General features: G+C 49.0%; 8 protein-coding genes across 8 annotated transcripts; 4 read left to right on the forward strand and 4 right to left on the reverse strand.

The window, feature by feature from the left end:
- Positions 1–90: 90 nt before the first annotated feature.
- On the reverse strand, positions 91–1087 carry HD556DRAFT_1230126 (TAFII28-domain-containing protein; the record flags this gene model as incomplete). Its single annotated transcript, XM_041297324.1, has 4 exons — positions 91–233; positions 291–387; positions 440–527; positions 579–1087. The coding sequence occupies 4 exons, from the start codon at positions 1085–1087 to the stop codon at positions 91–93; spliced, it is 837 nt and encodes a 278-aa protein (XP_041164751.1).
- Positions 1088–2094: 1007 nt separating this feature from the next.
- HD556DRAFT_1439006 (cation transporting ATPase) lies at positions 2095–3855 on the forward strand (the record flags this gene model as incomplete). The annotated part of the gene is made up of 4 exons (XM_041305910.1): positions 2095–2432; positions 2890–2916; positions 2969–3243; positions 3371–3855. 4 exons carry the CDS (start codon positions 2095–2097, stop codon positions 3853–3855), a joined length of 1125 nt encoding a protein of 374 aa, XP_041164752.1.
- A 3601-nt stretch (positions 3856–7456) lies between these two features.
- On the reverse strand, positions 7457–9807 carry HD556DRAFT_977117 (glycoside hydrolase superfamily). Its single transcript, XM_041312180.1, has 9 exons — positions 9711–9807; positions 9494–9657; positions 9369–9442; positions 9284–9315; positions 9129–9227; positions 9027–9078; positions 8830–8981; positions 8750–8770; positions 7457–8701 (listed from the first exon to the last, which is right to left on the reverse strand). The coding sequence occupies exons 2-9, from the start codon at positions 9530–9532 to the stop codon at positions 7533–7535; spliced, it is 1638 nt and encodes a 545-aa protein (XP_041164753.1). The 5' UTR covers positions 9533–9657; positions 9711–9807; the 3' UTR covers positions 7457–7532.
- Positions 9808–10343: 536 nt separating this feature from the next.
- HD556DRAFT_1304963 (uncharacterized protein) lies at positions 10344–11791 on the forward strand (the record flags this gene model as incomplete). The annotated part of the gene is made up of 2 exons (XM_041299724.1): positions 10344–10394; positions 10454–11791. 2 exons carry the CDS (start codon positions 10344–10346, stop codon positions 11789–11791), a joined length of 1389 nt encoding a protein of 462 aa, XP_041164754.1.
- Positions 11792–13023: 1232 nt separating this feature from the next.
- On the forward strand, positions 13024–13876 carry HD556DRAFT_1304964 (uncharacterized protein; the record flags this gene model as incomplete). The annotated part of the gene is made up of 6 exons (XM_041299725.1): positions 13024–13136; positions 13181–13221; positions 13273–13438; positions 13502–13601; positions 13665–13764; positions 13827–13876. 6 exons carry the CDS (start codon positions 13024–13026, stop codon positions 13874–13876), a joined length of 570 nt encoding a protein of 189 aa, XP_041164755.1.
- Positions 13877–14493: 617 nt separating this feature from the next.
- HD556DRAFT_977239 (pre-RNA processing PIH1/Nop17-domain-containing protein) lies at positions 14494–16106 on the reverse strand. The gene is made up of 5 exons (XM_041312181.1): positions 15753–16106; positions 15552–15644; positions 15191–15501; positions 14693–15077; positions 14494–14624 (listed from the first exon to the last, which is right to left on the reverse strand). The coding sequence occupies exons 1-4, from the start codon at positions 16066–16068 to the stop codon at positions 14829–14831; spliced, it is 969 nt and encodes a 322-aa protein (XP_041164756.1). The 5' UTR covers positions 16069–16106; the 3' UTR covers positions 14494–14624; positions 14693–14828.
- Positions 16107–16202: 96 nt separating this feature from the next.
- Positions 16203–18207, forward strand: HD556DRAFT_1341395 (3-deoxy-7-phosphoheptulonate synthase). The gene is made up of 7 exons (XM_041302113.1): positions 16203–16444; positions 16499–16743; positions 16869–16905; positions 16971–17103; positions 17159–17267; positions 17328–17563; positions 17625–18207. Exons 1-7 carry the CDS (start codon positions 16361–16363, stop codon positions 17942–17944), a joined length of 1164 nt encoding a protein of 387 aa, XP_041164757.1. The 5' UTR covers positions 16203–16360; the 3' UTR covers positions 17945–18207.
- A 573-nt stretch (positions 18208–18780) lies between these two features.
- HD556DRAFT_977370 (uncharacterized protein) lies at positions 18781–24964 on the reverse strand. The gene is made up of 6 exons (XM_041312182.1): positions 23554–24964; positions 22516–23504; positions 21966–22462; positions 21705–21916; positions 20385–21649; positions 18781–20327 (listed from the first exon to the last, which is right to left on the reverse strand). Exons 1-6 carry the CDS (start codon positions 24864–24866, stop codon positions 18877–18879), a joined length of 5727 nt encoding a protein of 1908 aa, XP_041164758.1. The 5' UTR covers positions 24867–24964; the 3' UTR covers positions 18781–18876.
- Positions 24965–24977: the final 13 nt, after the last annotated feature.

The raw sequence follows: 24977 nt of genomic DNA on the forward strand, positions 1-24977 counted from the left end.
TGTGAGCGCTCGAGTCTATGCTAACAAGTGCCCCCTCGGTGGTAATGACGTCTAGATTGCAATATAATGGTATTACCAAAACTTGACTCACTACCTGACAAACAGACGCTTCCCTCGCACTGGTCGCGCACTGCCCACACGTCCAGTCTCTGCCTGATACATCCGGTACGCTTCACGAAGGTGATCTGGCGTGAGGGGGCCAGAATCATTGCGCCGTGATTGAACCTGGCGAGCTAAATACAAGATAAATGAGAACACGCAAGACTGGGTGCGCAAATAGAAAAACGTACCTTTTTCTACGATCTCGCCAACAAACACTTTCCCAACACCTGCTACTATTTGTGCAACGGGCTGAGAGACTTGCTGTCCTGTCGTTTGTTGTATAACCTATCCATAGTATTGTAAGTGAGGCTGTAATATCATTACCGCGAGCTCGCACCTTCCGTATAGCCTGCTTCGGTAGTGCATGGCGTCGATAGGCTTCAAAGCGTTCATACTGTGCCGGACTGAAATTGTCCATAAGCACCCTGACCGATTTAATAAGCAGGTGTACTATCAAACAAAATACCACAACTTACTTCAGATTATCCTTGCTCTCGCTCTGCCATGACAACTGCGCAGAGTAGTCATCATCCGCCATTGCAGGTAAAAGCTCGTCTTCACCCTCTACGTCCTCATCCGGAGCACCCGCAGGTTTCGTGGCCGTCCCAGACGGTGGAATTATCGTATCTGTCGAAGAAACAGCAGCAGTAACGGGCAGAGGCTGCGTCGCCACAGGTTCATCATCCCCACTGTCCATCGAGACATCACCAGCATTTGCAGCACTGTTTTGAGCAGCAGGAATTGTCACAGTAGAGGTCGAGGCAGTGGCAGTGGCACCCGCAGGGACTCCAGGCGTCGCCCACTGGGCCGGGGTGAATCGTGTTGCAGACGTAGATGTGCTGGGTCCGGATTGTGGTGGAGGGCGAGTATCGGTGGACGCATTTGGTAATGCACCGCGAGGCTTACGGCCGCGTTTTGCACCTGTTCCACGACCGCGTGTTGGCGCTGGCGCTAGACTTGGCGTTACTGGTGTACTAGGCGTCATTTGAATGAACGAGGTTGGCGTGTACGGCGTAGTCATCGTTGATCTGCAAGGTAAGGTCGATATCAATATTATTGTCTTTAGTGCCACTAAGTGCAGGAGAATGAGGTACAACCCAAACGATCCAAAACAACGACAGAGAGTTGCCATGTGACTTAGACAATACGGTCACATGACAATGTGTCTTCTGACTCTTCTCCGTCGCCTCCCATCTTCCTCGACAGTCGTTAACGTTGGCCCCCCGCATGGTGTGCTACTGTAACACTGCGATTTTGTGTGATTAGAAGGTACAATCAAACTTTTCAGCATACCTTTGACTGACATTCTCATCTAGAAACACTACTACTATTTGTCATATGATGATGATATTGCCTTGGATCATCGCGATCGTCTTTCGTGTAAGTCTTTGTTTACTCGTTCCTCCTTCAAGTTCTACTTGGAACTTTCCATCACCTTCCCGAGTTGACCAGCCTTCTGTAGGTGAACCAACTCGGTAGGTTGCGCACGTCCGGACAAGCCTTTTGTAGGTGATCCGGATGTTCAGTGTGTGACATACTCATACTCCGAGTCCCTTCACTTTTTGAATCTGACTTGGGGCCATTTTTTTAATGCTAATATTCGTTTCAACCACTTCAGCAGGAATCTGTTGGCTGGACCCAGTGTCCCATTCTTGGAGGGATGTCCAGCAACGAATGCCGTCAAACGCTGAACAAGCATTTTTGACGACGGCGAAACAAATAAAAGATAACGCCAGCGAACAGGTTCGAACTACCGGATTTTCTTTCCTTGTTTGTCCAACATGTTGGCGTTCTCGACAGTCTCGAGGTACCCAGCTGCGGTTCCTTGAGTCTGATGGCATCAAAAACCGTATACGAGTCGCCACCGAATCTGATCTTATGTTGTCTCCACTGCATCGTACAGTGTTTTATATCGGTAGATGTAACTGCTATATCATATTTCGAGCCCACGCCTGTTCTCACATATCACGGTTAGAATAATGTAGTATCTGAATGGGCACCCGACTACACCGACGAGGGTGCTCTCCAACGAAGACCAGCAGTAAGACCAGCCCACCTCCAGAACGTCAAGATAAAAGCCTGCTTGCTGAGACTCTACTCGAGCTCTTCAATCCACACTCAATCTCAACTACTAGTACACTTCGTGTTTTAAAAATCCGAAACAATGTCACCCCGACCCTTCGTCAGGAATTTGACCTTCCAGTCGTGAGTGTCGGTGATCTCGACCCAACGTTTCGCAGCAACGGCCTCGGCAAGGAGGTCACGATCATGCTCGCCTGGAGTCCCAACCCGGACGGCCTCTATGAAGACTTCTTCCCGATAGTTTGGAAGTAAGTGTGTCTACTTCTGTTAGGGACTATTTAAAACTTTGAGATTGTTTCAGCGTCAGCAAATTCGGGAAGTCGGGTGGGTGTTCCTATTCTCTTGCTGCCAAATTGCCGACTTACATATGAGCCCTCTTTCCAGGTCCATACTGGGCTACCGCGACCTACACGGCCTAGTAAGATGATCGGCAAGATCAATAGTCTTGAAAGTCGCTTATATATGTTGTATAGGCTTGCTTTCTCCAGAGCCCAGGTCGGGAGTGGGAAGGTCATCAGCGCTGCGACCTCCGTCAATATCAATGTGAGCGACTCTCATCTACTCCGAAATTGCTAGCACCAATGCAAGCCATAATGCAGAACAGTAAGAAAACAATCTTGACAGAAGCCCACGATGTCTATCATGTCTCTGTAAGTCTGGCTTCCGTTGATTTTCATCTCGACCACCGATGAATACCTCGTGCAGCTCAGGCGGGAATTTCAGCGATGTTGGGTATGTCATCTTTCCTGTATTTCTCCTTCAGAGCGTTCATAACACAATGCAGAGATGGCAGTCGCGTCATGGCAAAGTTCACGGGGTTCGGAATAGTCAATCTGTTCAGCAACAGCAGTCGAGGCCTGTGTATTCAATCGCTATGCAGTATATACATGGCTGGCAGCATCATCATGGAAGGACCCGTCCTTCCCCAGCTTGACGAATTGCAGATGCCTGAGATCGTTTCACGGCTCCAGGTCCTCGCTCGTTCGTCACCTGAAGACAAGAAGATACTGACGGAGAAGCTTTGTGCACTCAGGGAGATCGTTGCCGTCACTGGCGATGGTACGAATGACGGACCTACTCTCAAAACAGCGCACGTAGGATTCTCCATGGGCATAGCAGAGACAGAAGTAGCAAAGAGGCGTCCAACATCATTCTGATGGACGACAACCTCTCTTTTATCGTCAAGGCAATCATGTGGGGTCGTTGCATGAACGACGCAGTTTGGAAATTCCTACAGTTCCAGATCTCCACAACATTACTGCTGTGGTGATCACTTCTGTGACCGCCATCGCTTCTAGTTCTGAGACGTTGGCACTGTCAGCTGTTCAGATGTTGTGGATCAATATCATCATGGACACATTCACTGCGCTTGCGCTTGCCACGGACCCTGCATCGCTGGTGTTACTCAACTGGACATCTGATAAGCAGATGGCACCACTTTTCACTGTGAACATGTACAAACAGATCTTGTTGCAGTCCGTCTACCAGATCACCGTCATCCTACTATTCCACTTCCATGGCACCCAGATCCTGGGCTTTACCGAGACGTCGGGCAATGACATCATTGTACAGACGCTCGTCTTCAATGCGTTCGTTTTTGCTCAGATATTCAACTCGGTGAATTTGGTCGCCCTTGGCTTCGTATCCACGTATCCATCCCTCTCGGCCTGATCATCCGCCTGCTGCCTAACGGACCCTTTGAACGCCTCTTCATCCTAATGCGCTTACTGCCCAACCGCCAAGGTGGTCTTCCAAAAGTTGGCCCAGAGGTTGAATGGAACTCTGCAATTGAACTTGTACGTGATAATCTTGCCACATTTGCTAATCTGCGGGGCGGGCAACTTTGTTCGTCTTCATTCGTCATCAAGAGTCGTCAGGCTAGACTACACGATGACAAACGTATTCCTCTGTATATACTTGTGTTTTGTTTGGCAGATGGTATCCTTAATTTTTTCTAGCCTTTCGTTGATGACCATGGTCCTGATGCTTATTGCATCTTCCATTGGGGCTCGCTGGGCACCACAATCACGCGGTACTCACTCTTGTGCTCAGTATGTAGTTGAAATTCAATGTGATGCTTTACTAGTGTAGTCTATGTGTTACAACAGTGCGGGACCCAGGTCAATCAAAATTGAGGACCAAGTGAATTTTAAAACACGGAGTGACATCATACCCTCTGAAATTTCGGAACTGTCTCACACCAATTACCTCGGTCTTGTGTTTTACCTTCCACATGGCACGATCAAAGAAGGGGGCATCGGACGTCAAGAAGCCAGGGTGGAGGAAAGAATCAGCTACCCCGAAGTCAGCTTTGGCTGACATCCAGAAATGCAAGGAACTTGGAATTGAAACACACCTCCAAGCAAACAAGACAAGGAGCAGCTATGCTGGCGATGTACTTCGGGGATGCGAGTGACTTGTGAGCCATTTTGATGCACCAAGCTGCTCCCGCTGACGAGGGGGACTGCCGCATCAGTGCCCAAAGAGCCTTTGATCGAGCCAGTGGCACGGCCCAATGAACATCTAACGCTGTTGAGCCCAAATTCCAGGATGTGTAACATCAACCTTTTCTGGGCCCAAGGAGTAAAGTCAAAAGGCCGGTAGCCAAGCCTGACTTTCTCTACACTGCACTGTCACGCACAGAATAAAAATCGTACAGAAAGTGGTGGCAGCGATGAATGGTGGTCGAATGCCTTTCTGTAGTCAAACTTATCCGCGTAGATAGTTAACGTCGACAACATGGCATAGCACAAACTCTACAGATAGACGGGTATGAAACTGAGTTGTTCCGAGCGTGACGACTTGAAAGAAGCCGGAACGTAGACGATCGTGAGTGCCAAGTGGCCATACCAAATAAACATGGAATCAGTGATTTTTGGAACTCGACGTTGTCATTCTTGTCAAATACGCATCACTCCTCACTTAGCGATGGCTCTTGTTACGCGCAGTTTCGAATGACTGCAACTTCATGATACCATCGACTGGGTTCGACCTGTACATAACTTTGTCCTTGATAAATAATGATGATATTGGGGATGGCGTACGCAAGGAGCCGTCTCCATAATCATGGTGAGATTGTCCGAGGTAGTCATTTTCGATGTGCTATACCAAATATCAGTCTCTGTCAGTCAGCAGGAACAGGGGAGAAAACATAATAACAAATTGACAGTACACGGAAGACAGAATGACTGACGCAGAGAAAAATAAGAGAAAAAACACTTACTCTTCGGTCCATCTTCACATCCCTCCTACTAATCTCAACAGCGACTCGCTCCTATACATTCTCAACACCAAGAACAGTTTTTCGTCAGGCAACGCACCAAAAGCTGCTTCTCTAAAGCCTGTTCCTCCCCCTCTGCATTATAGAATTTAACACCCATACCATGGTAATCTTTACACGACGGAGAACTGAATTAGATGTCAGACTGCGATTTCATACGTCCATTTCCTTGATGCCCATGGAAATTGGGTATATATAAGTTCTTGCGACCGTGGCACTTCCTATAGATCGATTAAATCGATACGAACAGGATGGGGGCAGGAGAGTCATGATGTGCCACGCAAAGGTGATGTGGCAGACTGACAGAATGGAGATCAGGGTTAACTGAGAAATCACACGCACCGGTATTACGCTCCCTTCTGTCTGTTCCGGTTTCCTGTATGGAAGCATCTCGCTAAGGACGGTCGCAATTGCTCTCGCGATTTTGCATTCTTGGAATAGCGCTTCATGCCTTCTTTGGGATGGATGACATCGGGCGCGCTGGTGGAGATTCTTCCGCTAATCGCTACAAGGCGCCATCGGGAAACAGCGAACAGAATATAGGTGCCATCATAAACCACAAACCACAAAAGCTGTTCTCCTCTATCAGTGGACACATAGTAACTATACGGGAGTCAAACATAGCATCCTCGGTGTCAAACGGGATCACCGCATCAAGCTTATCAGCAGGTTTCAATCGCATCCATAGGGTACGGAAACCATCCTTATCATGGTTGCGAGCTTTAAGCGAGGAAGTTCAGGTTAGAGCGAGGGCAAGGACCTGTCAAGAAGGGCCGCCAACAGGTCGGGTCAGTATCGCGAAAAGAACCCAGGTTCGGATGAAGATATGGTTCAGCGCTCAGAATCGATGGAGGCGAGTTTAAAAAAGGGGTTGTAGAGTAAGCAGTAGATCTAGGAGATGTTGCGAAAGATGTTCAGTAAATGGGGATAATTGATAATAAATTTAGCAAACCGATATCGATGAACACGTATGTGAGCTAGTGTTAGTATGAAGGCGGAGACTTCGTTCCCCGACAATAGAACTTGTTCTTGAGCTTGTGATGAATTTACGGGAGCGGATCTGAGTTAGAAAGATATCGGACGCGTTGCGGGATATTCTTGTCCATAATTGTGCAAACCATAATGCAAATTGGACGGAGAACGGACGAGTAGGCGTTTGCGAAGGTGAGAGATAAGGACAAAGCAACGGTCTTTACCTGATAATTGAGTTTTCGCTCTGCATATCTGTATCCCAGATACCCTGACAATAGTATAGAAAGCGAGGTTTGGCTATGAAACGTACTTGAATTCCCTCCAGAGGGCGCTCATGATCTCCTTAGCATTCGCTTCAGTAGCAGACCCCGCAGACCTCAAGCATGGGCTCCGATGAGGTAGCCGTAAGGTACCCTACGTCAGTATAGTAGATCCCCGCACATCAAATACACGGCCCATCGGCGGAAACGACGCACCAATCATGCGCGTCAGGTCCGCGAGATTATCTTCCTCGCGTCAAAGGCAAAGCCGCTCTCGCCTCTCTTTGTCGTTTTGTCATTCCTTCTCACGAGTTTCAAGCCCTTTGTCCGCGCTCGTCGTCGTCTTCGTCCCTGTCCCTGATGATCTCATCCCATAAATTCTTCCTCTCCTATTTCTCTGCCCTGTCTGTGAGAAAGAATGTCTTGTGAACATAATGCGGGTGTGGTTGTCACAGGGCACGCTTCAGATGGACTTCAGTGCACCAAGTGCAGTAGGCGCAGGTGCGTCCTATAAATGTACATTGAAGTTCGGGTCAAGTTCGGGTTAGTGATAATTCAAATTATGACAGACGAGCCAACAATAAGTTAAAGATCGAGACCTACTAATCGTCAATGACAAAATCAAAATCTCTGTGCGAAATTCCCCTTCGCTGCTTCGCTTTGTCGCGTCCAAAAAGTTTCTTCGTCGGGAGGATGTGGATGAGTGACCGCTAGTAGCTTACGTAAATCACACTGGCGTGCTGTAAATAATATTAATATTCACATATAGCGCCATATCTCTGAATCACAAGAGCGATCCTAACATCAGCTTGGCATACATAATGCTGGTAGCCAATTTAAATGCTAACAGGCGACTCCCCGACCGGAGTGACCTCGTTAAAAATAACACTAGCAGCAGCTTCCAACGCATCACTAGTGTACTCGAAGCTTGCCACGCATGCTTGGACACCCAAGACCCTCCCAGAAAATAATTCATACGGCGCGCAGCTCGCCAGGACCACAATCGATACCCCACTGGCCTGCATCCTGACGCTCTCCAAGACATCCAGTTGCCAAGCACTACGATCCGCGTTACGTGTGACGAATATGACACCCTCGCCGAAATCTCTTCTGCAGTCAAAATCAGCTGCATAAACCAAATGTTCGACATCTGCAGCGCGGCGTCGCACGGACTCCGCGAAAGACATGTAGTAAGGCGCCGCCGTGTTCCGGACGTGACCTTTCCCGCTGCGTTGCACACCTTCCGCATCATCCACCGCTGCATTAAGGCTTTCCACGACGGGTGTCATCACCACGATCTTGCCCGACGAAAACACAGGAAGAGATCCAGAAACAAGCGCGATAGATTTTGCGTATGCTTCCTCGCTCAGTTTCTTGTTCGTCGCCTGCAACGCATTCATGGCCTTCTCGTCAAATGGGTTTCCGAGCACATCATCCCATGTCCCAGCGAATTTCCGTTTCAATGCAGTGATCCTTTCTCCGCTTTTCCTTAGCTCGTCCATGTGCAGCTCACCCTTCTGTACTGCCTTGTAGGTCGCCTCCATCGCTCCCCTATGGAATGCCATATTATGGCAAATCATAACCACATCTGCACCCGCCGCTAACGCTTCCACAGCACCACGTGGTACGCCTCCCTGCCTCTCCTTCACCGCATTCATCTCCAGACAATCCGTCACGACGACCCCTTCAAAATGCAGCTCCTCCCGCAATAGGGTCGTAGTCACAGCCCGTGAAAGGGAGGCTGGAGTCTTATTGTCACCAGTCAAAGCCTGGATAACCATATGCCCCGTCATGATGCTGGCGACGCCAACGTTGGTAAGTTCTTTGAAAGGTTTTAACTCGGTTTCATCCAACTCGGCACGACTTTTGTTGATGATGGGGAGACCAAGATGCGAGTCAATGTTTGTATCACCGTGTCCTGGGAAATGTTTCGCAGACGGTGCGACACCACCTTGTGTGAGGCCATCGCTAACCGCCTTCGCAAATCGCGCAACCTCTGTAGGGTCTAATCACCGAAGCTTAGCAAAAGTTCTCCGAGTAGCTTTTGTCTCACCATCTCCAAAAGAGCGTACACCTCAAGGAAAGAGCACACAGGTCAAGACACCGTCGAGCACCGAAGTACCTGATACTTACCAATGACTGGGTTCCTTGGGTCAGAATTCACGTCTCCTACTGGAGAATAGGACCAATTAATGCCAACAGCTTTCATCTCACGAGCTGAAGCCGCCGAACAACTTCTGGCATATTCGGGATCACCGGTAGCAGCGATTGCCATAGCTCCTGGGCTGAAAAGTAATGAGACAAAAGAGGGTCAAGGAGACGCGACTTACAACTGTGTACCAGCCTGATGTTTTGCAGTCGAGCTGAACGCAGATACAAGGCCTGTGATCATAGCATTAGCCTGACGTGAAAGCGGACGCTGAGAAATGTACCATTCTCTTGATCAATCCCAATCATCAGCGGATGCATGTGTCCAGCATCTCTTGCGCACTGCTGCAAAGATTGAACAAGCGCGTGCACGTGCTTCACACCTGGGGAAATCATGATTCGCATAAGTGTGAATATTTCAACAAACATTGCGCCTCACTTTGCACATTCCGTTTCATGAGGATGATGTTCCTGATTACGATAACTCGTGAGTATAGAGTACATCCATGTGCGCTGTTGCATACCCAACATGATACTTGTTGATGAGTTCCTTTGCATCATCGCTGACCTCATATCCATGGAATCCAAAAACGAAGTGCTGGAGTGGTCCTCAGGATTTAGTCCGATCTGAGAGCGGCTTTCGGCGCACCTGACCGATCTCCCTCTTATCCTCATCTGAAAGATCCATGATGGTTGAGAACAAAGAGGTCTACCATATGGTCACCGGTGTCTAGACTCATCGTGATCACGTTTAAGTTGTCACGAGGTGACTTTTAACTTGGCCCATGTGATGTGCTTGAAAAGGCACTTCAACTACCATTTAGTTAGACCCACTGGCGCCAAGTACCAAGCCTTTTATGACGAACTAAGTTAATGTGGCCTGCCGCTCACTGCATGATACGTAGACTGCATGTATCCTTTCGGGGCCTCCCCAGATGGTACAGCTCTCATGCTGTACGCAGCTCGAATTTGAATTCTGAATCTCTGTGCGGTCTTCTCGCTTCTAATTTCGATTCATCCTAAAGACGCATTAGCATCACCGTACAGTAATCACTTTGACTCCTCTCAGCCTGGGCTTCTCGAACAGATGTTTGATAACTTACATTATTTAGAATTTGCCTTTATTGAACATAGCATTGATTTCCGTCGAAATGCCAGACGCTTGGATGCTATCAAAGATCGGCTCCACTGTTGGGTGGCATATTGAAATTGTCATGACGGTCCTGAGTGTATAATTAGGCAACGATTGAATTGAACGCAGCACACATGCCAGTGCGTGCATTTGGATTTAAATCATTGGCAAGTGATGCACTGACACGAGAACTCGACGCGGCAGTTTGGACAGAGACAGTGACTGGACCACTATTTGAGGTCATAGAAACAATACAAAAGGGCTCCATGCACGTTCGCAACTTGGCAGAATGATTGAAATTTAAATTGAGCAATTAAAGCGACGGAGATGACAAATCATAATATTAAGCAACATGTGACATCCTATGATGTCACTTGACAAAAACTTGCACACTGCCCAGCCTGAGGCGAATATGGAGGTCAGTTGCACATGTACTTTCTTTTAATTCCAAATACTGATAGGCACGTCTGGCTGCAGTCCAGTAATCGACCAACCAAAAGGCCTCGCCTACAAGGACCTGACGGCTTCCAGGTAACCAAGAATATCTCGAAACCCGCATACAAACCTCCACCGCCTTTCGTGTCTTCTTTTGATTCACCGAAGGCCGGGCCATCAACAAAGGTTCCTGATGACAAGCAAGAAAAGTCGAAGGATTCCAGTCGTGTTCGAGAACGACCGCAAAACCGGTTTACTGCCGCACTTCCCGACTTTGGTGACATTTCACTTGGACGCGAGGCTAACTTGAAGGGAAAGGAGAAGGAGACATCGGTTCGCCCAGCTGGAAATTTCAAGCGACCGAACCCATTTATCACTGCGAGCAATGCAGGGGCAGATCCGTCTCGCGTGCGCCTCACCATGGCCCCTTCGGAATCAGCATCTGTGCATCTTCCTCCTATATCCCGTCCAAAACCACATTCCGCGCCTCTTAGACCTCTTCAACCTCTCAAGCTACCTTCGTTTGTAATCAGCCCCCCAGAAAATGCATCGTCTTCCAAACCTTTATCGATTCTCAAGCCACCTCCGAGGCCTCAGCTGACTTCTAAAGCGATCGTTCTGAAGCCTCTTGCTCCACCCAACTTTGCCCCGTTTGCCGAAAAGAAATCATTGACTAGCTTAAAGCCCATCTCATCTTTTGCGATAAATCCCACAAAGGACGGTGCAGGTGCTGAGCTGCTCTCGCTTTTTCTCCAACAGCACGGACACAACTTTGTCACTCCATTCGAACGTGAGATACAGCGCGGCATTGGACTCAGCCCTCGTAAAAACAAGAGCGCTAAAGGGAAGTTTGTGCGGTACGTGCGCGTCTTGCGAGATCATTGGTCGATTGGTATTGAAACGCGATGGTATAACAGTGGTGGAATGGCAGCGCGTGCGCAACACCTGATCTCAGGCACAAAGACCGACTATACCCTTTGGTGTCTACAGCTCAAACAAAAGCTCTCATCCGCGCCACCCGCCGCACCGACGTTATCGTGTGATTTGCTCCTACGCATTCTGCGAGTACTACCCCTTCCCACGAAGACCGCTACCCCCACCCGTGTGCACCTCGCCACATGTCGCATCTCATCGCGCCACAGGTTCGCCAACATAACAGATTTGAGGGATCAATGTTATGTCGTTCTTTTTCCACACGTTGTCGAGCCAAGTCGTAATTTTGAAGAGGGCAGGGATGTCTTGGCCTGGATGCCGTGGTACAAGGTTATGCTCTCCACTATTGTGCCAAGGGAGATACTGGGAAGTCTTTCGGTTGAACCATTGATGCCCCCAAGGAGTGTCATCATTGTACCACGATGGCACATTATGCAGACTGAGTGACAAGGGGAGCTAGGGTCTGTATCAGGCGCTCGCCGCTACAATGGCGCTGATGGTTTCATAATAATATTGCATAGCTTTGCGCAGCGATAGTATCTGATAAATTACTTATCCAGCACCTCGCCAATCCGCACGTGAAAAATCTGGAACCTGACTGGCACTGATCTTTCAAACTCCGTGACCGTGCCGTTCTCAAACGCTTAAATTTACACCATTCTGACTTGTCAGACTACAGGCACAATACAATCGGTCTGCGTGTCTAAGTCAAGATTTTGAAACGGAATGTAGGATCGTACATGGTCCAGAATTTAAGGGGCGATCCAGGGCGATGGTTCAATGCGCCGCAGCACTAGGGTACTGCCAACGTGTGTCTATTCAGTACTAGTAATGCGAGTCACGGGTACTACTACATAATACTTTTATACTACTTAGTACTAGTACTCCTGTGAGTCCTGTCTCCATCAAAGTTAAATATTACATACAATTTGCAGGGCCGGTACCTGTACAAACTATATTGCATAGCACTTTGAGTTATAATGTATAACCTAGTAACTCAAGGTAGAATTCCATAAGCATAAGTCCATTAGCGTTTCACCTGGACGTAGTATAGTACAGCAACGGTCCTCGCCGAATGCGGCAACACATGAATTTACCCGACGAGCTGACCTTACGTAAGGCCTCCCTAGCCCACCACAAGAGAGCACATCAATCCAACTTGCCACGTACATACCTGGTTAAATAACGGATGATCTCACTGACCAGCTATAGCTACTCGAGCGTCACTCCCTTGGCGTACATAAACACACACTACCCCACATTTGGTGCCGATCTGCCTCATACGGGGATGAAAGTTTTCCACGTGAACTTTACTTGGGATCAAAGAATACCCACTGACGGTCCCCATGACCTCGGAGCCGTTTCATCGAGTTCTTCACTTAGCGTCTCTGACCTGACGCTGTGAAAAGAACGCAACAATTTGAATCAGCTGGTTGTTTCAGACTCTCGCGCGTGAAGTCGGTTTCCCGCGACGCGTCGGTGTCACCGCTCACAAAAATTATGTAAAGAGAGAATTCACTCCGTACCGTGTGGATTGCTGGGAAGCCGTGACGGCGTAACGCGTATATGACATCACGTGATCGCGTGATGAGTTAGCCACAGACGCGCGTCAAGTTTAGCTAATACTTAGAACGACTCCTTACTGACCAGATAGACGCGCCTAACAGTTGTTATCCAAGATGCCCGAAAGACGCGTGTCATCAATTAGACCTCCTTCTCAACCGTTATCAGGGGACGAGGGAGACATGGACCTCAAGGGCTCTCAAGGCACCAGTGATGACCACAACGAGGAGTAATTCTCGTGATATTTGATGCTACCTACCACACTGACAACAGATATCCAAGAACGTTCGCCGTCATCGCGGCAGAGTTCAAAGGTGTGTCAAAAATTATAGAGCTAGCTGTATCTGACTATATACGCTTGCCAGCGACATGGGAGAAGAAGTTGAGAGGACGCGACAATAAGATAATACAGACAACGCAAAAGGAACTCAACCTTGCTGTTCGTATTCTTGATACACATCACCTCTCATCTTCACCTTTCAAACAGCTCCAGAACAAGGAAACCGAAATCGCCAACGTCATGAACGATATGTAGGACGTCCTGTCAGGGCGTATATACCGCTGTCTGCTCAACACACTGATACGCAACCGAAGGGAGACCCTTCATCAGGATTTCCTCAAACAATATGCGATTCTAGAAGACAAGAAGCGCAAGATAACAGCTGCGATCGCCGAAGCACAGGAAGAACTCATAGTCTGTCTCTCAGCACCAAGAAACCATCATTACATTCTCTAAGTAATTAACGTCTTCTTACAGCCACTTGCGATCAAACGCCACCAGGCGATCATCAGTCTTGGACACGAGGTCGAGAACGGGCAGCTGGAAGGAATGGCCCTCATGAAAGGTGCTTGCCAATGTATGCTTATCCCCGTTCTCCTCCTGCTCCGCAGCTGATCTTCTTCCCCCCCCGCTCCATAGCCACCCGGGATGTTGCCCAGGAGCTTGGGACGTTGCACTTCGATTCCTGAATGATACCAGTACTAGAGCATTCTATCGTTCCCCCTTGGCCAGCTTGGCCCGTGTTAACTGAGCGTAGATACGGCCAACCAGGCCCCATGTCAGTGGACCGTATTTATGAACTGCTTGACATGTCAGGCGTTTCATCCCCGCTACCATATCACTTGGGCTTGGCATGCAGCAGTCGTACCTTGCTGTTGAAGATCATAAGTCGTCATGACTTTGATTCCCATATGACGTGGAGTCAGAAGCACTCAGGCTGTTGGCACTTTCCCGTACAATGAACTGGGGAGCGCCGGTTTCCGAAATAGATTCTCTTCTTTTCGCTGCTGACGCGGCCAGTAAAAGCGTGCCTGGACCATGCAGGGAGTGCGGGCTTTTGCGAGCCTCCGGAGACTTAGGAGATGAATGGTCAGCATCAGACGGTCCCTAGATGTAATATATAAACATAGGTCGAGGAATAGCGTGACGATCAAAGCGCCACAGCGCTTGTACAAAACAATGGTCAGGACTAGTGTTTGCCTTCGAGGAAGCAACGTGCATGATATGCTAGAAGATGACTATCAGAGATAACAGAGACCCGATAGACCGTAAGCTTGGACAGCAGCGGTGAACGTGGGTATTTACACAAGGAGAGGGCCTATGACCACGAGTTGTCATATCTAGGGCACAATTCGCGACCTCGTTAATCGTTATGTCAGGACCCGAAGTGCTGCTCGTGTGCAGTGGCGACCCGAGCAGCCTAAGGATAAGTTATCGCTGATGACAGGGTCCGAATCAGAAGCAAAGCGTTAGTTAATGAACGTATGAAATTTTGAACAACCCACCAATTACGTTCCAACATCTCCCTCCTGCGTGTGCGAGCGCAACAAGGTTGTATTGTCACTTAGATATTTAAAGCTTTTCATTTCATCAAAGGTTACCCTGACTTCGGCGGTATGGCGCCTGCGCTGCTAAGCCCTGTTAAGCCAGGATAACTATAACCTTTTCGGCTACCCTCCACTCCGCCTTGGCACCGTCCACATCGAGATCTCTAAACCTTTTGAGCTCTGTCACGGTGGCTCCTTCGCCAAGACGACCGTACGTGGCCGTAGTAGGCTCGGTGTCTGGTGCCACATCGAGGTTGATATCCAAGTCGTATAATGAAGGAACGTGTAGTATCACTCTTCTTGGTTCTACGTCGAGCGTTGAGTTTGAGATTTGCGCGCGAGTCTGTACAACCCAACGATTGCCAAGGATCAACACGGGAACTAAACTATTGGCGACAGCATGTCTCCGTGGAAACAGCCCGACAAGCTCGATGGTATGCCGGGGATGAGACTTACCAGATTGGGCACATTGATGATGAAGCGGATTTTACGGTGGTCCTTTGTCGGAGTCCATGTCCATGTGGGAGTAGCACTTTTGAGTATCCACTCAACTTTTGAGGCCGGGGCTATAACTGTTGGAGAAGCTAGTTCCTGAATGAGGGTAGTCTTAGCGTCGGATTTGTGGTGAGGGTGACCGGGCGGAAAGAGGTTTCTAGGCACAAGCACTTGGCGCGACACAGGTTTGCCTTTCGAGGCGATGTTGGGCGTGCTAATCTGCCGAGAAAGCGCAAGTGTGGTGTGTGATTCAACACGCTGCAGCGCAAGTTCTACGTCAAGTCATGGTCAGATGATAGACACGAAGCATGAAATGACGTGCCTATAATGAACGCTTTGAAGTGGGCTTCTTTCAGGGTGCGAGGCTTGACGGATGGGTTAAGGACACAGTCGACGACAAGGGCCGGTTTCCCGGCTGAAGACGACGATCCAATGGATGTCAATCACGCGGGAAGAATTGAAATTACAGCCAGAAATGGTGCTTAAGCGAAGTACGCGGAGACGGGTTGATGACAGCACCGACCTTTGTCTTTGTCATCGCGGGGATCTGACACTAGGACTGGGATGAACCACCCATCGGAATTTGATTCATTGTAGTGTTGGCCACGAATTACTTTTTGAATTGTATCTTCGCTGCCAGGTGGAGGTGGAGGCACGTTCGTGTCCCAAGCTATGTTAACAAAAACTTTAAGTCCTTTTGGGATGGCTCCTGGAGTGTCGGAGGGCGCACTAGCAAGAAGACTAGTGGCGGTTCTGGGGACGACGGCTTGTTGGAGCGCGCTAGATTTTACGCAGAAACCGGGGACTGGATTTAGCGTTAGACTGATTGAAGAGGACATTATCGAACATAGCGTGGAAACCAAGTGGAAACAACGAGCCGTTTCATGAATAACGCTCCTTCCATATCGGGTTTTGTGGATTTGTACTTGCCAAATTTGAACGTCACTTTACGAAATTGCCAATTTTCGAATGACTTGTCAACATTTGCTGTGTTTCTTTGAATAAAATCGGAAAATTACTCGGCCTCACACATGCTATAAAAACCCGCTTGATTTTCGCTTGTTCAACACAACCTCTCTCCTTTTCCTTGTAAAACTGTAACTGCATTTCATTCCCATTCTCTCTATTACAATGCCTTACAACGTTACTCCCATTCCCGATGTCGATGATGACCAAAAACTACAGCAATACATCCAGGATAGACGTGTCATTGGTGTACGTGGTCTAACTCTTCCAACCTCTCCAATTTAACATTCATCACTTCAATAGTATGACCCCCTGGTTCAACCTGCCTTGCTCAGGCATGAAATTCAGCCCACAGCGGCCTCACAGCTCACCATTGCAGCTGCCCGTTACAATGCTGCTCGCATTGTAGCTGGTCAGGATGACCGTATCCTCGTCATTGTTGGTCCCTGCTCCATCCACTGCGCGGACCAGGCTATTGAGTATGCCAACCTACTCAAATCCAAATTGGCATCATGGGACAATCTCCTCATTGTGATGCGCGCGTACTTGTGAGTCGTGCCTGTTCCTTATGGATTGTACTATACTGACGTTATGTTTGTGATTCTAGTGAGGTTCGCTGGCCGCATAATTAGTTCCTGGCAATGACTCACCTTATCTTATTATAGAAACCGAGAACTACCGTTGGATGGAAAGGTCTCATCAACGACCCGGTTAGCCTATTTTCCCTTTTTACGTTTATTGTTTGCTCATTCTTTTTGCTCCTCTCTTTCTGCAGGATATCGATGGATCTTACAAGATTAACAAGGGTCTTCGGGTGGCTAGACAGCTCCTCTGTGACCTTACCGACATTGGTGTCCCTGTCGGTTCCGAACTGCTTGATACTATCTCGCCTCAATATATTGCTGACCGTACGTCATGTCTTATCACTTCCATATGCTTTTTCTGACCCTGCTTCACACACAGTTATCTCTTGGGGAGCAATCGGTGCCCGAACAACGGAATCTCAACTCCACCGCGAGCTCGCTTCCGGTGTTTCTTTCCCTATAGGGTTCAAGAACGGTACTGATGGAAGGTATGATACCATTTGACGTGCTTTCATTAAGGAACCATGCTGATGATCATCTCGGCACAGTGTCACAGTTGCTATTGACGCCATGCGGTCCGCCTCTAACCCACACGCTTTTATGGGTGTGACCGAACAAGGTCTTGCCGCTATCGTCAAGACACGAGGAAACCAGGATGTTCACGTCATCCTCCGTGGTGGCACTAAGGGTCCCAATTACGCATCCGAGCATGTTCGCGCCGCTTCCAAGTCTATCGAGAAGGCGCGGCCGACGAACCATGCCAGCATTATGATTGACTGTAGCCGTAAGCATATTAATCAATCTGTCATCAAGTTGTCAGCATCGAACTCATCTAACTCCTTCAGACGGGAATTCTCAGAAGAACCACAACAATCAACCTAAAGTGGTCGATGTTATCTGCTCGCAACTTGCTGTTGGTGATAAGAACATCACCGGTGTCATGATTGAGTCGCATATCAACTCGGGACGGCAAGATGTTCCTGCTGAGGGCCCGTCTGGCTTGAAGCATGGTGTGTCGATCACGGACGCATGTGTGGATTGGGAGTGTACTGTGGGCATGTTGGACAGGCTCAATGAAGCTGTCAAGGCACGCCGCAATTACCTGGTGGAGCAAGGTTTCCAACGGCCAGCTGGCTTCCAACGTGAAACCCCTCCATCGCCGTGAATTTAGATTTATCTTGTACCTCTGCGGATGCTCTGTTTCATGTACGTGATCCACACGCGTGCGTTGTATTTTAGCCTGTCACACTACGTTCCATCGTCCATAGTATTAGATCTTTAGACGGAGGATTTCTCTCGCTGTAGTTAATAGCATCGAGTCCTTGCACGGTTAAACTATTCTTATGCTTTATCTTTTGTTACCCTGTTACAATAATTATGGAAATATATCCGGCTGATTCATGGATAATAGTGTGTTTATCCACCAAATATTGTGAATTAAAAAACGTGCGTAGGCATGTACGAACGTGTACGAGTATAAGATGAATCACGGCTTTTATAATTGGACCGTTCTACATTCGTGCATCTACTACAAAGTTAAGTTTTTACTGGGTACTTACGGAGATGCGAGGATAAGTAGGAGGAACTGCCTGCAACAGCCTCATCTTACCGGCATCCAAACTAGAAGATCGTTGGGATTCCGCAGCGAACGTATCATATTTTGATGATCAAGTGAGACATTCCGCACGACGACGTCGGCCGACGTTCCTGCAAGTTGTTTCACAATTTGTTCGATGTATCTAGAGCAATTTCAACCCCCGATCCCCTTACGAGCTCCCTATAAGCGCTCCCTCCGCGTGCTCTAGGGATGAAATCGAGATCGTGTTTGATCCCGGTGACGATGAGTGTTGTAGCCACCACGGAACTGGTCAGCATAGTACGGTCGGCGGTATAATGATCCGGCATTTGTTTAGTTCTCCGTAACGGAGATCTTCAAGATTCAATCTAGAAGATCCACCTTTACGCGAAATTGTCGACGCCGCCGGGCGCCGTATACGAGAGAACACCGGCACCGTTGGCGAAGTCTCTAATTGCAATTAATGTATTAGTACTGTATCAGCATCTGCTGCATCTTCTTCTTCGTCAACGTCGCATGCCTTACGAATGTCTCTGCCATGCATCAATAACCCTCTCCAAAGACGGACCCGACCACCCAGATCCAAACACCGTATTCATCTTCGTCCCTGTTCCTCTTAGAACTTCTTTTATCCCCTCATCCAACGTCCTCAAATCAACATTCCCAGGTGCGGCACATTGTGCATGAGCATCCTGTGCAAGTTGCTTCAGGATCACTAGCAGCGATGCAGACGGAACACCATGGCGCAGCAGATACCAAGCCAACCAACGCGATACCTCAGGGGCATCTTCAGACTCCACTATAAGTTCCCCACGAGCATATCTCCCAAACACCGCGTTAAGCGCTGTGGAGCTTTGCACTTCTGTCAGGCGCTCATCCAAAGCCTGCAATGCGCCGGAAACTGTGTTTTCGCGAATAAGAGAGGGCCGAATATTATTTTCTGATTTCCCGCTGAATCGCCGATCGTAGACTTTGCTGTAAAAGTCGACCGCAAAACGGAGGTCTTGCAGTCGGAGATGGAAGTAGTTGTTCGATGATGATTGAGTCCGATACTGATAAAGCATGAGATGGGACTGCAGTGTTTCCATCTTATCCTGAAGAATGCTATCAAGCAGCACAGCGTGACAGTAATTGTGGAAGACCCCTTCATCGACTGTCTTACCGTCCTCGCGCGAGAAATGGTCTGCGAAAGCAAGAAATAGGATGTCGTTGGAGAAAGATGAGATGAAATGAGTCAGGTCGCTTGCGGGGTGTACCTTCGTGTCCGTCAATTGCGGAAAGTCTAAAGTCGCAGCATCTCCAGCCGATGAACCAGAGCGAACGAAAAGACTTCTACTTCCCCTAGGGTCCTCCGTATAGCTCAAGAAAGCCGTCCGTCGCTTCACGTACAACGTTTGGTGCTTTAACAGGCTTCTCCTATGCTGTGGTACGTGTTCGAGATCCACAAAGAAAGGCCAATAGCGGGGCGTATCAATTCTAATGGACAAAATCTTGTTGAAATCCGGTATCAACGTGGGCGATATCAACTGCGTTGCACCCTTTTCAGCACCTTCTTTCGTAGTAATTTTGACCGGGAGATAGACCGCTTCTCTGGTATTAACATCCCGTGCCATAAGACATCTAGGCTCGACTGCAAGAACCCAGAGGTGGCGAAGAGCCTGGAGATAGCTCTTGTTGTCCGATGATACGTGATGGAAACGGGGGAAAAAGGCAACGACCATACAAGCAATCGCGGCATTCGAAGTCCCGAGGGTATACCGACCGGCCCCGAGGAATAATAAGCCAAGCGACAGGTGAGTCGCAACATGGACACCATATCGAAACGCTTGGTGATACATGCCATATGCATATCTCAGACGTCGCAAGCATGTGATTTCCCCTGTACCCGCCATGACCATACAAAGCGCAATGGAAATGAGGTTCAAGCCTTCACGAACGGCAGAGCGTTTGATCTTGTGATCAAAGGTAGGGCCTGGAAAACATCAGACATTTAGTATGACATCTTGCGAGTTCCGCAAGGAAAATTTACCACTAGCTGCCACAAATCTACTGAACGTATCAAAATAATTCGAGAGCATAATATATGCCTCATGACGTGCTGTCCCTGCGTACTTCAAGCCAATAACAAAACAACAACCCGCGATGATGTTGTAATAGGCAAGCTCGATAGCATCGTCAGCCGGTTTTCCTCGTACGTGACCATGCATGGCCTTCACGATAGATTCGGGAACTTGAGCAAGTAACCACTGCGGCGTCGAGGCGATGTCGTTCCACATGATCAAGGATCTTGCAATAGTCCGCATGAGCAAAAAGCTAGGCTGTATGCGGTTCAGTTCCAAGACCGTGCTAGGAATCACCAGGATGTCAGCGACGTCTCGTCGCTCTGTCTTGAGATACATCAACCCAAGTGCAATAGAAGCTGCTGGCGAGGTGATATTGACATCGAATGTGGACCGTGCTTGGGAATTCACAACTGACTTTCCTTCGCCGTGCACAAGAACGCGGAGACGATCGAGCGATGAGAGATCTGCAGGAACGGAGGAGCCTTGACCCAGCATTATCATCCCAAAGGCCAAGGCTGCACAATAAGTATAAGCTTCCCGGTGTTCATTGCTGAGGTCCGGTTGCACGAGGTCTCTTCGGCTGATTTGGTGAAGACACACTTCTGCCATGCGCCTGTTTTTGGTACCGAGGTACAGAATTCCGACTCCCGCCAAACCGGCGGCTTGGGTCATGAGGGATACGTTCAGGTCAACGTTTTGCGTAGGAAGCAAGGCTGGGGTATGAACGGCAAGTAACTTTGTCACATGGCGATTGCCTGTCCCAGCGTTCGCGGCTGATAAACCAAGCAAGACGCCAATGGAGGTCAAGTCATGCTTTGGGGTTAGATATGCAAAGGTATGCCATGTGAGCATTTCCTTGAGGTGCCCCGTGAGCCCAAGGCCAAACAAGAAACCGGCATGTTCTGGGGTGAGCTCAGAAGGCTTGTTAAAGGCGATCCACGAACTCTCCACACCACGAGCTTCTGGAGAGATGCGTAGTCCTGCAGCGACACCATTATGGAACTCGCCCCAGTTGAGGCATTCGACAGGTATCTTTCCAAGTTCGGGTGCAGAAGTGACATTTGATGGTTGTATCTTAACCGCATACTCCATCTTGGGAGTGACATAGGCCTCTTTCGTGACCGTCAACACAGAACCAAAGGTGAACATAGCACGACCATAGGGTAGTGCCAGCGTTCGCTCTGCGATACGAACTACTTGATGCTGTTGCTCCTTCGCTTGGTCATGTTCGCTATTCAAGAGTTGTCAGTGAAGCCTCGACCTGGCTTATCGATCATCCTGCTCACTTCAATTCCGGACGCTCCACAAGCCGAACTGGTGGAACCGCTGACGAACAAAGCATACGAGCCACCTCTTCCAATCTGCGATCTTGGCCAAAACGGATCTTCGTGAATCCCTTGAGATCGAGCTCGACTCCAGAAACCGCATCGATCTCTCCAATGCTCGCAGACTTGGCCTGTTCAGCCAGACTGCCGATCGTCATCCGTCGGTGGGTATTCTAGAATCAGATCAGTCGCTGCAATACACCCTGAATTGTACGTCCCTACCATATAGGTCTCGGGAGACTGAGCGATGCCCTTCTGAGAAAGCTCTGGCTGCATTCCAGCAACGCTAAAAGCCAAGTCACGCCTGCCAATGAGCTCATAATGCTCCTTGCGCCAATGAGAAGGAGGCGACAGCTGGCACGTTCTAACCGCTTCTCTCAAGGGCGCTGCGATACCAAACGGAAGACTATTAAGAAACGCAGAGCCCTTCTCCGCTGTCCCAAGTATGTCGACGAGCTTTTCGACAGTCTGTTCTGCCCGCTTTTGTGTGGATAACACCGTCTTGTCAGCAAGACACATATAGGCTGCCGTGAGACGCTGCAAGGACACGAGCGGTTCGGTGTCCCCAAAAGCAAACGATGGATCGATAGAAAAAGATCGGGCCAGTCGGGAGGTTCCATACGCAGGAAATTGCCAGTCAGGATTACTTATGCTTCCATAAAGAATCGCCGACATATCTGGTGGCCAGACCGGTATGCGGTCGTCGAGCATGTCCACACCTAATATAAGAAGATTGAGAGAACATTCCGGAAAAAGAAATCTATGAACTGACGCGTAGTGGTTGGGGCGGGCCATCCTGGCATGATATTAGGACAGAGGCGCTTCCAGTAATCCGCCCATTCTGGTCGAACGATGTGTGCAATTTGACATATCAAAGGAATGAGTAACATGAGGGATTCGTATCGAAAAACCACCAAGCGGAGGTCCTCCGCCAACATGTGCAACGCATAGAGCACAGGGGCGAGGAGAGGGTTGACGTTCAGAGTGAAAAGGAAGTAATGTTGCGTGGTCGGGGGTGTAGGAAGCTTCAAGCGTTTGAGAGCCGGATCGTCGTTGAAAGAACGATTAGAGGTGGACAAGGCTGAGAATCTTTCCCATACAGAGGAACTTGTGGACTCGTCTTTTTTGAAAGGATATACAAGCTTGAGCTCAAGAAGCGCGAAAAGCGCGAGCGTGAACTCCTGAAACTCGAGCCCAGGCGATGTACGGAAATAACGCTGTGACCATGACTCGAGAAAGTTTCGTTGCAGGTCAAAGGCTTGAGCTTTTGGCAGCACAAGTGCCAGAACCTGTATGGCCTGGATCACCAGTGGATCGCGCGGGGTCATGTCCAGTCGCGCATAATAGACCTTTCCATCACTCATCTCCATATATACCGATGAGACGCAAACATGCTTCAATGCTACAACATGATCAAGTGAGACGACCTCAAATGAATCGTTGCTGTCGCCGTTCCAGGGTTGCGCGAGCCTCAGTCGTATACGAAGCTCGTGCAATCCATGAGTATACAGCGATAACGAACCATCCTTCTTCACCGCAAGAAGGTCCCAAATGTCACCACGCGTCGCACGTATCGACGCGATTGCAACGGCTTCCAGAGTGCCGAGTCTCTCGACCACAAATGATTTATTGCCTTCCTCAATGGCGATCATAAAGACGATCACCTGAGCCTCAGGCAGGCAGACTGCGAGGAGCGAGTGATGAACCTTGCCATCAAAGCGTTGATCAAATAACGCAACAGAGATATCATGCGTCGACAATCTACAACAACATGAGTTCGTGTTTAGGTGATGTATCAATAACCTCCTACTGTCTCCCTCCCAAATGATGAGTGGTCAACTGCTGGGCCCAGTAAGACGCCTTCATCCTTCCATGTTCCACAGGAGTGATCAACTCTTCCGCGTCTTTCTGTCCTCCAAGCGCCATTCTGTCCATTGTCAAACTGAGATCTAGGCGAGTGATAGAGTCCCGTTTTCTCCCCGGTATCGGTGGTTGAGCAGTGATACTACTTGCCGTTGAAGACGCAAGTCCTGATATAGGGGGAAACGGCGGAGGAAAATCGCCATCAAACTCCAAGTCCTGAGGTACACGCCGATCAAGTTCCAACAGATCGCTAACGCTCGATTGTCGCCTATTCCCAGGAGCAGACACACTCTTTCGCGAAGTGCTATGACGTCTGGTCCGGGTAAGAGGCACAGGCGCATCTTTGGGCTTCAAGTAGGCATATCTCCATATAGACAGACCCCCTTTGTCTGCATCAAAGGTAACCAAAAACTCGCCAGTCGAATTAGGAACACCAGGAGAAACCCAGACAACCTCGTCGCTAGCAGAAACGGCAACAAGCGGCTTGGAACAATTCTCTTCCTCATCTACTAAAGCAACAGGCTCGTCACCAAACCCTCCCAAAATCCCACTCGTGATTCCTACAGCTTCAGGCTCCGAAAAAGCGCTCGTGATGGTGAATATGGTGGGTAACAAATCATCTCCGGTCGCACGAGCCTCCTCCACTTCGGTTGGATGAAGGATTCGCTGGATCAGAACGCCATGAGGACGAAGCGGCCACGCTTTATGAACAAGAAACGGAAGCGAAAACGTATAATCCATCCCGTTCCGCAAAAAAACCTTGCCGATGCTCCGCAGGAAAATAAACACGCCTGATATCTCCTCCTCTACATCCTCGACCGTTTTCGTTTCATCCCTGAGCGATGCGAATGGCCCGAAGATGTTCGTCGTTCCGGGCGGTTCGTCCGATCGCGTGTAGTGCGCGCTACCGTGTGCATGCCGGTGAGAGGATCCTGTCGGCTGCAGGAGTTTTCCGATGCAGGCGTGTTGGATCATTTGGTTTTCTTGGCTGAGGTCCCATTTTCTCTTGATGACGCCTCCTTCGCTTAGGACTACGCAATAGTCGTTCCAGGAAAGTTCTTGGTCTGTCCAGGACTCTGATCCACCTGCGAAGAGAGGGCTAAAAGTTGTGTTTACAGTGTTAGTACCGGAACTTCGGATGGCAGCACGTATGGAACGAAGGAGGTCAGATTCTTCAGATGCATCTGCTGCTGGGGTTGTGAGGAAAGTGGTGGCGGCGGAGGGCTGATATTGTTGGGCTTGTATTACAATACCAGACATAATATGCGGTGCACAGCATAGATAGCAAAAGCAAATAGGCAAGCGCGTTATTTGTGTTTGGTGTCCGTTGTTGTGCAATACCTTCTGATAATAACACACACAAATACAACT

This window comes from Suillus plorans (genome assembly GCF_016647745.1).
Source record: "Suillus plorans strain S12 chromosome Unknown HD556scaffold_8, whole genome shotgun sequence".
Classification (NCBI taxonomy): Eukaryota; Fungi; Basidiomycota; class Agaricomycetes; order Boletales; family Suillaceae; genus Suillus; species Suillus plorans.